General features: G+C 62.7%; 1 protein-coding gene across 1 annotated transcript; it reads left to right on the top strand.

Moving 5' to 3' along the window:
• The first annotated feature begins 3298 nt into the window (after nucleotides 1-3298).
• On the top strand, nucleotides 3299-10566 carry LOC113962529 (transcription factor E2F2-like). The gene is made up of 6 exons (XM_027673288.1): nucleotides 3299-3481; nucleotides 8508-8595; nucleotides 8996-9215; nucleotides 9344-9502; nucleotides 9672-9786; nucleotides 10033-10566. Exons 1-6 carry the CDS (start codon nucleotides 3299-3301, stop codon nucleotides 10516-10518), a joined length of 1251 nt encoding a protein of 416 aa, XP_027529089.1. The 3' UTR covers nucleotides 10519-10566.
• The last annotated feature ends 1731 nt before the right edge of the window (nucleotides 10567-12297 follow it).

The following is a 12297-nucleotide window of genomic DNA, read 5'->3' as shown; positions in this document are numbered from 1 at the left end:
GGGGGGGGCTCAGCAGCCCTTTGGCAGGAGCTCCCGAGAGTGCCGTGGGATTCCGGGGGGGGGCTATTCCTGCCCTCTCCCCACCCCCTCTGGAGACCATCCGCTGTCCTGGCAGCCACCCTGCGTGTTCCTGACAGCCCTCGCCCTCCCTTTCCCACGGGTGACATCGGGGCTCCGTCACGGGGGGACTGGGGGCTTCACACACGCCCTAAAATCCACCGAGGACGAGGCTCCACCCCTCTGTCCTTGTGCTCCAGTATCCCTCCATCCCGTGTCCATCCATCCCTGCATCTCCTCATGGGCCCCGGGATGCCGGTACCGGGGCCGGGGCGGTGCGGGCCCCGCAGCCGCGGCTCGCTGCTGCCGTCTCCAGGGCAGAGGGGGAAGAGCCCGGCTCGCCGGGAAGGACCGGCGCCTCCTCTGGTGTTCCCTTCGGGAAGAACTGGGACCTCCTCTGCTTAGGGTCCCTGATCCCTAAGCTGAATATCCAGAAGATTTTCCAGATCCCGAGGGGAGCAAGAGCAGGGAGGTGGCACCCCAAAGCCTCTGGCGACCCCGTCTTGGTCTGGGCAGAGATTCGGTGGCCCAAATGTGGTGCCCCCATTCCCACGTGCTGGGTCTGCACTGGGAAAGGCTCTTCACCATCACTCTTCACCTTGGTTTGGGGGTGCAGTGCAGACCCTCCCCAGACCCTCAGGGGAGGGAACACAGATCTCCCGGCTCCTTCCCCTGCCATGGCCAGTGCAATGATGGATCTCTCACCTTGCCCCAGGGTGAGGAGCTGGTCAAGGGGCTGGCCAGGATGCTTCAGGCCATCCTCAGGGTCACCCTGGACTTCTGGAACATCATGGAATGAAATGCTCTCTAGGGTCCCTTCCAACCCAAACCCCTCTGCGTTGGAGGGTGGAAGCTGGTGGCTGTTGCCCTTCTGGACACCCTGGTGTCACAGGGAGATAGAAGTCTGTGGCTTCTGGCTTGGGAGATGACTTTGGTGGTGGAAAGCCATGGCTGGAAGGCCCAGAGGAGGTTTATTAAGTACTGTGAGGGAAGGATGCTCCCATCTTCTCCTCCCTCAGTACAGTCGAGGGATTGAGGGCCATCCTACCCTGAACCCAGGCCCTCCCTGTACCCCAGTGTCCCTGTTCCAAGGGTCACCCACTGGAGCCAGCCCAAGGCAGCCAAAACCATGGATTTATCCACCCTGCTGAGCATGGCCTTGTCTTTGTGCACTGAGATGGAGAAGACAGTTGCCTCCTTCCTGCAGGGGGGAAAATGAAGGTCTGGGTGGGTTGAGCTGCCAAGCTCAGCCGTGCTCCTGGCAGAGGGACACGGTGCCCAGCCGAGGTGGCATCACTGCTGCCAGGCCTTATGTTGTGCCTCAAAGCCCCTGCACAGTGGGAGGCAAATGCCTGTCCTGGATTGGATGTTCCTGGCACGTTTTTGGGTGTCCCTTCCAGCTGAGTTGGAGTCTGGAGGTCTGGTGTCCGTCCTCATCCACAGCAGAGGCCATGTCCGTCTGTCTCTCTTCCAGGAGGCTTCTTGGCAAGAAAGTCCATCTCTGCACGTGGTCACCCCCATCCCAGACCTGGACATGGGGTTGGCTCATGCTGGAGAGGAGAATGAGGGAGAGGAATGAATGGATGGAGGCAACCATGTGATGGAGAGAAATCAGGTGACAGAAAGAGGTGATGGAGAGGAACCAGGTGGTGAAGAGGAACCAGAGGATGGAGAGGAACCAACTGCTGTGGCTCAGTGACCTCAGCAGGATTAAACTGTGGGGTGTCTCAGTGGCCTTTTACTGGTCCCAGAAAGTCTCGGAGTTGCCCTCACTCAGGGGTTTGCCACTGTCTCAGTGACTGCAGTCACTACTGCACCCTGAAATACCCCATGGGCCAAAGTGGGGGCCCTTCACCCCGTCTTTCTCCCTCCCCTTTTCCAGAAAGACCTGGTGCACCCCAAGGAAATACTGGGTGGGACATGCAGGTGACATTGAGTGGTGGGTTGGGTGAACTTCTGAGAGTGAACCAGGGGCCAAATCTGCTCATGCTGAGCCCCTCTGAGGTCTCTGCCCCCCCCAACAGCACCGACCCCTGCCTGCGGGGTGGGGGGTCCCAGACGGCCTCTGGCTGGAGGACCCTGACATTTTTTGTCTCCCAAACAGATGCAGCCCCCTCTGCCCCACCCTGGGGTGCTGCAGCTGGGGGTGTGGGTGGGTGGGGGTGATGGGAAATGGGGGGATGAGGGTGGAAAGATGCAGAGGGGGTGCTGAGGATGGGGGGGTGATGAGAAATAGGCGGGATGACAGGAATGGTAAAACAATGGGGACATGGGGGATGATTGGGATGGGGATAGGGGAAGACGGGAATGATGGGAAATGGGGGGAATGAGGATGGGGGAGAGATGGGGATGCAGAGGCAATGAGGAAAGGGGGGGGTGATAGGGGCTGGAGGGGTCGCGGCCCCCAGATTAGAACCCATCAGACTGAGGGGGGGGTTCCTCTAATCAATCAATCAATAAATAAATAAATGACAAAAAATTAATCCTAGCCGCGATCCCCAACACCAATGACCCCCCACCCCCATCCCAGGCGCCCCGCCTCATCCTCGGAGGTGGTCTCAATGAGGCCCCACCCCCTGATTTGCATACGGGCACCACGCCCCGCCCGCTCCCTCTCGCGGCCGCGCGGCCCCTTTAAGGCCCCTCCCGCCAGCGGCGGGGAGGGGGCGGGGCCTGGGCGGCAGCAGCCAATCAACGCGCGGCGTTTTCCGCGGGAAATCCGAATTTCGCGGGACGGGTTTTGGCGCTTAAAAAGAAACCGGAAAAAAAAAAAAAAAGGAAAGAAAAGAAAAGAAAAGGAGCGATCGGGCCCCGGCGCGATCGGGCGGCAGCGGAGCCGGGCGCGGGGGGTCCCGGCACAAGGCGGGGCCGCGCCCCGGCCCCATCCGGCCCCCAACGCAGCCGATTTTTGGGGCTAAAAGCGCTTTTTCCCGCCCGTTTTGGCGGCATCCCCGCCGCCTTGCTTCTCTGCAGGTTTTTCGGGGGCTTTTGGGGGACCGGCCGATGGCATCGCCCGCCGGGCCCCCTCCCCGCTCCCCCAAAATGCCACGGCTGAGATTGTGACCCCCTTCCCCGGTGCGGAACCGCGGGGTGCTCCTGCCCCCTCCCCCGGGCCGGGCTTCTCGGAAAGGACTTTGCAATGCTGCGGCTCCCCAGGGGAGTGTCCCCCGCCCCGGGGAGGGGGGGCACCGCCCTCCCGGCCCCCGCTCCCCACCACCACCCGAAGAAGGTCATGTCGGTGATGGGCTCCGGCGAGCGGGGGACTTCCAGCATGGGCAGCCCCCCGTTATCCAGCGGCTGCTTCACCCAGGTCTACACGCCGGCGGCTGTCAGCGTCCCCGCTGCCCGCAGGGGGTGTTTCTATGACACCCCCCAGGGCCCCGAGCTCAGGACCCTCGGCTCAGCCTCGGCGGGACGGCTGCCGGTAAGGTGTCTGCACCCCCTCCCCTCCCCGGGCATCGCTGCGGGGCCACGGGGGGCTGGGGGTCGAGCAGGGTGGGGAGCGAGGGGTGGGTGACCCCAGCGCCTGCAGCCCCCTCCCTTCCAAATTTTGCAGCTGATACTGGGGGTCTGCGGCCCCCGAGGTGTCTTTTTGGGGTGGGGGAGGGTGAGGTCTGAAATCAGGAGTCGCAGTGAAATGGCTCAGATGTTTCCCAACTTCCCCTCGCCCCTGCGTGCCCGCGGCTCCGGCTTCCGCTTTTCGGCCTTTTTCGGTCCTTTTTTCCTTTTCTCCGGCTTGCGAAAAGTCCGGGTTGTGCCTCAAAACCCACCCAGGATTCCCAGGCCCTTCGCGAACCCCTTTCCGCGGTGGGGAAGCGAGCGATGGGTGCAGGCAGAGCCCCTGCCTGCTGTGGGTGGGGGGCACCGGCCCTGCCCTCTGGCTCTCTCCGCTTCGGGGCTGCGACCCCCGGGGCGGGGGGACACGGGGCAGGGCTGGTTCAGCATCGCTGCCCATCCTTGGTTCCTGCCCGTGCCTACAGCAGGGCTTGCAATGACTGCTTTTTGGGGGGGGTCTCATCCTCCGTGGGTCACCCCAAGGCTTTCACAGGGACCCCGCTGCTGGGAGCCGTGTAGGGGGGGTCGCTGTCCCATGTCCCTGTCACCAAGTCCCCAAGGGGGTCACGGCTGGTGGCTTGCAAAGCCCAACACCCCTAAAACAGGGAAACTGAGGCACAGGTCGGGCGCTGGCCCCGTGCCCGGTTTTGGGGCGCACGGGTGGCTCTGCCCAGCCTGTCCCTCCTCCCGGAGGGCCCCCGCAGAGCCCCCCGGCCCCGTCGGCCCCGCTGGCAGCTGGCATTTAATTCCTGCCCGCCCCAGCCCGGGCGCAGGTCCAGCCCTCACTGTGAGCCTCTGTTCTCCCCGGGCCCTGGGAGGGATCCCAGACCCCGCTAACTCCCATTTAGTTTTTTCAAGGCTTGATTTATTTATTTATTCCTCCCCCCCCCGCTTTTCCCCAATCTCTGATGCTCGGTGCCAGCTGGGGACATGGCCACAGTGGGGGGAGAGGGGGTGTCTTAGCTCCCCCCTTTGTGCCATGGCTGTGGGGCTGGATGGGGCCGTTTGGAGCCCCATCCAGGGGGGCTTTAGGACCACCTGTCTCCTCTCTGGCCTCTTTGTCTCCAAACTGTTCGAAATGCCACATCCTGCACTGCCAGGGGCTGTTGTTTAAGGAGACACCATCGGTGCTGACCCCTCCCCTAAAATCACCCCACAAACTCCCAGTCCTGTCGCTATGGAGCTGGTTTTGGGCTAACATCCCCTTTGCCAGGATGATGATGATCATCATCATTACCCAGGAGATGCTCAGGGTCCTCCTGTCTGGGGCTGTCCCCTGAATGGGGTCTAGGGGGCTTGTGTGATACTCGGGGACATGAAATGCTTGTCCTCAAGTGACACTTGGCATCAAGAGGTTTTGGGCTAGTGGCCTCTTTGTCATCACCATCATCATCACCACCCACACCAGGAGATGCTCAGGGTGTTCCTGCCCACAACTGACCCCTGAACAGGGTCTGAGGGGGCTTATTTGACCCTTGGGGACACGACAGTGCTCCCACATCCCCCTTGGTGTCTTGCAAGTGGCATTTCCCCTCTGTCTCCATCCCATTCCCTTATGCCATTATCCCATTCCCAGCACTGGAGATCCCATTTCCAGCGCCGGTGTGGCACTTGCAGCCCTGACAGCTGGGGCTCCTGCCCCCCACACCCTGTTTATGGCACAACCTTTGTGTGCAGAGCCGAGGCAATCAGATAATGAGCGTTTCCTCCCAATTCCTGAGCAGGGCAATCGCGGCCGCTCCCACCCGGCACCAGCTTTGTGCCGCAGGAATGATCTGGGGTCACCTGGAGGAGCCCATCACCCAGGGAAAGCAGGATGGGTTGCCTCTCATGGTCCAAAAAAGTCCTAAATTTCAAATACTCTGCAATCTGAGGGTTCTGGAGTAGGTAAATGCGTTTTCCTCCATGGAAAATGGGTATTTTGGAGCGTTTTTAGTCCATGCCAACACTATCTTGAGTGTCTGGGGACTCTATAGGGGCTGTGGGGTCTCTGTAGGGGCTCAGGGCTGTCCAGGAGCAGCAGAGGGAGAGGTGTCTGTGCTGTGGCTCTCCCTGCCTGCTCCGTGCCAGGACAAGGGTGTCCAGAGTCCACCATGGTTTCAGTATGACCTGGCAGGGCTGAGCCACCCGTGCAAAGAGCACCCGAGGGTGGCAGCCCCTGTGGGTGCTGGGTTGGCCGGAGAACCTGCTCAGCAGCACCCCTGGATTCCACAGGGGTGACACAGGGTGATCCCAGCCCGCCTTGACCCCATCAAGGGATTTTTCTGCATGGGCAGGAGGGGGAATTTTTTGGGTTTGGGGATGGGTGGGGAGGTGGTGACTGTGGCTGTTGCCTTCAGAGGAGCTTTTTGGGGATCTGGCTTTCACAGCCTCCAGCTGGGGAATGTCTCCTGGGAAGGGGCTGTGGGAGGGGATGGAGATGCTGGCTGCACTCTGGAGTGGGGGTTACTGCCTTCCCCCCCAGCGCAGGTCGGTCCCCGTGTCTCCCAAGCCTGGGATCAACCTCCCCCCCCTCCCTCCTCCAAATGGGGGAGTTCCACAACCCCCTGTGCCCCCCTCATGCCCCACTAGCCCTGAGCCACCCCAAGGCAGTGGGAGCTGTGCCTGGGGGGGGGTTCTGACACAGCAGTCCCGTGCCATGAGCAGCATCCTGATCCCGGGGTGCCCCGTGGCCCCCCGGCAGCTCCGGGTGCCCATTCCCAGGTGCTGCGTTCCCACGCCCCCGTGGGGGCAGCAGGGCTGGAAAAGGGGAGGGGACGGGGAGGGGGGAGCCCCATAAAGGGCCGGGCAGGGCCCGGGCAAGCCCGGAGAAGGCAGCGGGCTTTGTTGAAAGGGAGGGTTGGCAGGAGGAGCCCCCCGCGGCCCCCCTGGGGCTGAGGGATGCTCTGATGCTTGGGCTGGGCCGAGGGCTGCTTGGCAGGCAGAGCTGGCAGGGGGCCCAGCCTGCCCCCCCCTCTGCTTCTTTACACCCCCTCCCCCAAATTTTGGGGTCAGGCATCATTTCCCACCCCACCATCCTATCAGGGTGTCCCCACATCCTGGGATGTCATACTGGGGGCTGGCAAATGGTGTGGTGGGGGCCCTACCGTGCCCTGGGGGGGGTGTCTTTGGGTTTGGTCCCTGCCCCCCCCCACCTGCTCTGGTTCATCCCACCCCCCCCAGTGCTGGCAGGGTGCTGGGAGCCCCTCGCTGTGCCCCGCTCAGCTGTCGTGTGCCTAATCCTGCCCGGCTGGGGGGGGGTGGCAGCTGGGGCACAGGAGGGACCCCCTTGTCCATTGTCCCTCGCTGGGACACTCAGGGTCCTGCCCCTGCCGCCTCCACCCCCTCAAACTGCACATGGGGGCGCAGGGGTCCCTCTTGCTCCCTTCCTGCACAAGGGGAGGGGGAGGTTGGAGGTGTCTGGGAACAGCAGGACCTGCCGTGGGGTGCTCCCTGCCTCAGTTTCCCCACGCCTGGGGCAGGTGGGGTGCAGCTGAGCCCCCCCTACAGCGATGGGAGCACACGTTGGCCACGGCCATTGGTGCTGGAGGAGCAAAGGGGTGCCAGCAGAAGGGGGGGGTCAGGGTGATGCCTCCCCCCGTGCTGGCAGATGGATGGGGTCTGATCCGGGGCAGGTGTTTCCCATGCACTCGGCATTAACCGTTGGGGTGCCGGAGGCTCCGGGGCAGATCCGGGGGCAGGGGGCCGGGGATGGAGGCGCGTTGGCTGGGAAAAACCTGCTCGGGGAAGGGTGGGAGGGAACAGATTCCCACAGGAGCTCGGGACCTGCCTGGCTCCCTGGGGGGGCGGAAAACAGCCCCCGGGCGCCTCTCCCGCCGGCCCCCTCGGGTGGGAACACGCCGAGGTGCCCAACCCTTCCCCACAAAGTGGGGTGTGCTCCCCAGGGAGCCGCTGTCGGAGCGGCACCGAGCCGGCACTGGGACCTGGGAGCCATGAGGGACGTGCTGGGGGGGACCCTGTGGGACAGCCCGGCCTGGGAGCAGGTACTGGGGGGGATGGGATGGCACTGGGGGGACTCTGTGGGACAGCCCAGACTGGGGGGGGTTGAGATGGGGCTGGGGGGCTGCTTTCTGCTGCTGAGCCAAAGTGTCCCCCCAAAATCCCCCTGTGCACATTCGGGGGTGTGGGGGTATCCTGGGGGATTTGTTTGCGTTGGGAGTGGTTGGGTGACACCCCCCCAGCTCCCCTCTGTGTCTGCTCTGCTGCACCCCCCCTTTCTTTCTTCTCCTCAAGTGCTGCTGGGGTGTCTCTCGGGGGCGATTTCAGGGAGCTGCTTGCCCTGGCGAGGGGACACGTGTGTGGGGATGTGTGTCCCCCCCCTCCCAGGCCCCAGTGCCCCCCCCCCCCAGCTTGCCCCAGTTTCCCTCCAGCTGGGTGCACGTGCCCGGGGCACCCGCAGGTCCCGGGGGGGCTGAGCTTGGCTGGTCCCGGGTGTGCTGGTGGCAGCTGGGTGTCCTCGGCTGCCTCAGCCGTCACCGGGGCGGGAGGAGGGGGGGGTGAAACCCAGCTGGCAGGGGCAGGGTGGGAGGGGGAGGATCCGGCTCCGGAGCCTCCGCGTTCCCAGGGCTCAGCCCCGTGGAGCCCTGCCAGGAGCTGGGGGTGAGGGGAAATCCCAGTGGGTTCCTGGGGAGCTCTGGGGTGGGCAGGAAGCCACTGGGGGTGGATGGGACCCCCCCATCTCCTCCCAGCCCAGTTCTCCCGGTGGCCCCTCGCGCTGCCGGGTGCTGCTGTGCCCCTTCCCAAAAGGGATTTGGAACCGGAGGAGCCTCTTGCAGACAACTCCCACCACAGGATGTGGCACCCAGGGCTCTGTTGATGACCCCGGGGGGGGGCTCTGGGGGGCTCACAGGGGTGTCTGGCTCAGCCCCAATGCTGAGTTTTCTCTCCTGCTCCAGGCCAAGAGGAAGCTGGACCTGGAGGGCCCTGAATTTCGCACGCCCAAGGGGAAGGGCCGGACGCTGGCGCAGGTCCCCAGCCCCAGGAGTAAGTGGTGCTGGGTGAGGTGGGACGGGGGCGAGCTGGGAGAGGAACACACCCCAATTCTCTCCCCTCTTAGAACCATGTCCCCTCTAGCACCACCCAGTGTCACCTCCCTCCCACACTGAGGAGAGGATGGGGATCTTGTGTCCAGTGCTTTGTCACCTCTATCCCACACTAACGCAAGGACAAGGGAGAGTGTCTTGTGTCCAGCTCTATGTCACCTCTGTCCCACACTAAGGAGAGGATGGGAGGGTCTCTTGTGTCCAGCCCTGTGTCACCTGCATCCCATATTCCACACTAAGGAGAGGATGGGAGGGTCTCTCACGTCCAGCCCTGAGTCACCTCCATCCCACATCCCAAACTAAGGAGAGGACCGGGGGGTTGTCTCCTGTTTCCGCCACAGCCCCCAAGTCTCCTGGGGAGAAGACCCGCTACGACACCTCCCTGGGGCTGCTCACCAAAAAATTCATCCGCCTGCTGAACGAGTCCCCCGACGGCGTCGTGGACCTGAACCGGGCGGCCGAGGTGCTGGAGGTCCAGAAGCGCCGCATCTACGACATCACCAACGTGCTGGAGGGCATCCAGCTCATCCGCAAGAAGTCCAAGAACCACATCCAGTGGATGTAGGTGATGCTGGGGAAGGGGGGGGGGGGAAGGCTGGAAACAGGCCGTGGGGATGGGGCAGGGCGGGTGGCTCGGGGGACGTGCGGGGTGTACTGTGGTGTCACTGAGGTGCCATCCCCGCTGGCAGGGGGACGGGGATCTTCGAGGACGCGGCGGTGACGGCGAGGCAGCAGGTGCTGCGGGGGGAGCTGGCTGAGCTGGCCAGGACGGAGAGGACGCTGGAGCAGCTCGTGCAGGACTGTGCCCTGCAGCTCCGGCAGCTGGTGGAAGACGAGGCCAACCAGAGATATCCTTGCTGAGGGAGACAGGAGGGAGGGAGGGCAGGGTCTTGGGGAACCCTCTGAGCCTCTTCTCCAGTTGGATTCCCCTGGGACTGGGGGGATGCTCGGAGGGATGGGGTGGGGTTGATGTCCTGCTTGCAGCCCCTCTTTTTCCTATACCTCGTGCCTGTCCACGCTGGCGTATGTCACCTACCAGGACTTCCGTGCCATCAGCAGCTTCCAGGAGCAGACAGTGATCGCTGTGAAGGCTCCCCCAGAGACACAGCTGGAAGTGCCAGACTTCAGCGAGGTGTGTGTGCGTGGGGCTGGGGTGTGGGTGCTGCTGGATCCACGCCATCCTCAGTGGGTTCCTCTGGGGAACCAGCCCAGCCTGACCCTGGGTGGTTTTGCGGTGTCTCCGTGGGGCTGTTTGACCCTGAGCTGGTCCTTTAGGGGTTGCAATGCCCTGTGAAGACCCCTCATGGGTTGAGGGCTGTGGGGTGGGATATGGGAGACCTTCTGGCTGCCCCCCCTGAGCCTTGCTCTGCCCCTCCAGGACAACTTCCAGCTTCACTTGAAGAGCACCAACGGCCCCATCGAGGTGTACCTCTGCCCGGAGGAGATCACGGAGGAGAGCCCCACCAAGGACCACCCCGGCCCCTACGCTGCCACCTCCCCACGGGACCACGCCATCCCCCTTTCCCCACCAAACAGCTCCAGACCAGCCCCACAGCTGCCCCACGCCACCCCCCAGGGCTGGGGGGGCACAGGAACCCCCTCCTCACCCTCATCTCTGCCTCTCACCATCCCGGGGGGGCCCAGCTCGCTGCTGGAGGTGGAGCCCGGGCTCCTGGGCTCTCCTGCCCACCTCCTGCAGCAGACAGAGGACCAACTGCCCTGCACCCCCTCCCAGCTGGACTTGGGACCCTTCGTCGCCTTCTCGCCCCCCCTGGAACAGGACGATTATCTCTGGGGGCTCGAGGGCGAGGGTGTCACTGACCTCTTTGAGGCCTACGACCTGGGGGACCTGCTGAAGCCCTGAGTGTCCCCTCCAGGCCCCACTGCCTTTGTCCCCGCTGGTCACTTGTGTCCTGAGCACGTGGGGTCTCTGCGGGGTGGCTGGGGAGAGTGGGGGGTGTTGGGGAGTGCTGGGTTTTCTGAGGGTGCTGGTGGGGGGGCTTGTGTTGCCCACCCTGTGTGGACTCTCCTCACTCTCCTGGGCTGGTTATCACCTGGGGCTGTGTTTGTCCCAGAGATCCATCCAGGTCCCATCCCAGCGTCCTCCCAAAAAGCTGTGGGGTGCCAGTGCTGATGCTCCCCACCATAACCCCCCCACTGCCCTGGAGGTGCTGGTGGACTGGGGGTGCTTCTGGGTGCCCCAGGTGGCTTTGGGGCACCCCTGGGGGGGGTAGAGAAATCCCTGCCCAGAGTGGGCTGTGTCATGTTTTCCAGTTGCTTCCCAGTTAAACTGGTTCTTCAGGGTCATGACAGGTCATGTCCAGCAGCGTTTCCCCCCACCATGGCTGGAATATCCTTAAAAATACCATCCAGGCAGCAAAGCTGAAGTGTCCTTTGGGTGATGAGAGGATGAGGCTTACGAGGCTCCAGCAAATCCCTGGCCAGGACACGGAGCCATATTCCCTGGGGGGGCTGCAGCCCCTCTTCCCCAGTCCTTACAAGCTCCCTCCAGCCTCTTGGAGCTACTGGTGCTGGGAGTATTGAAACTGGAGTGTACTGGGAGGAGGTGCTGGCCTGCAGAGGGGCTTGGGAAGCAGCATGGGACGAGCCCTTGGACACAGGGCTTTTAATTGCAAAATATCCATAATTATTGCACTGTATTTATCTGGGCCCTCCCTTTGGCATGGGGCTGGTGGGGGTCGGGGGGGGTTGGGTTTGTCAGCGGGTGTATTTAAGTTGTCCTTCCTTGGGTTGTTGGTGCTCCTGCAGTTTGGCTTGGAGGTGGTGTGGGTGAGAGTGTGTTTTGGCTTGGAAAAACTTGTGGCACTTGATGTTTTCTGCCCGGGAGGGGTTGAAATAAAATGAAATTTTGGTGTTTAGAAGGGGCTGTTTTCCTCTAAGCAGCAAAACGCTGGAGTCGTTTAGGAGGAGGGAGGTGTTGAGATGTTTTTGTTCCTGTTTTCAAGCATAAAAAAAAGCCTGTTTTGGGGCTTTTTAACTGGCCAGCCTGCTCTGAAGGCACTGGTGGAGAAGGGGGTTGAGATGAAGCCATAAAAACAAGTCTGACCTGCTCCAATTGGTGCTTTCCAGCCCAAATCCAGCTGGGATGAGCTTTCACCTGAGCTTTTGCCCCTTAAACCAGGAGCATGGAAAAAGCCCCAGGGATGGGGGTCGGGTCCCTATGGATACTGGGGCTGGATGGGCTCATGCACCCTGATTTCAGGGCAGGTTTGGGGGCTGCAGAGCAAGATCCTGGGGGAGCTGTGCCTGTGGAGGGTCCTTCCCCTGCCTGCTGCCCGTCCTGAAGATGCCCACAGTGCTGGTGTCACAGTGATCAGTGGTACCAGGGGATGGTGGTACCTGATGTCTGGTGGTCCCCAGTGATGCCCAGTGGTACCTGGTGATGATCAGTGGTCCCCAGTGATGCCCAGTAGTGACTGGTGAGTGTTGCTGGTACTTGATCTCCAGTGGTACCTGGTGATGTCCAGTGGTACCCACTGATGGCTGGTGGTACCTGAGCTTGTGGCACGTAGCTCATCTGGTGAGGTGGAGGAAGAGGAGGAAGAGGAGGAGGAAGAAGGAGAGGAGGAGGAGAGCCCCGGGCCAGGTAAGCCAGGCGAGGGGCACAGAGTGCTGTAGGCAC

This window comes from Neopelma chrysocephalum, unplaced genomic scaffold, assembly GCF_003984885.1.
Source record: "Neopelma chrysocephalum unplaced genomic scaffold, ASM398488v2 Primary Assembly neopelma1_182446, whole genome shotgun sequence".
NCBI classification, from domain to species: Eukaryota; Metazoa; Chordata; class Aves; order Passeriformes; family Pipridae; genus Neopelma; species Neopelma chrysocephalum.
Note: the sequence above shows the minus strand (reverse complement) of the source record. Positions and strands in the feature narration are given on the sequence as shown.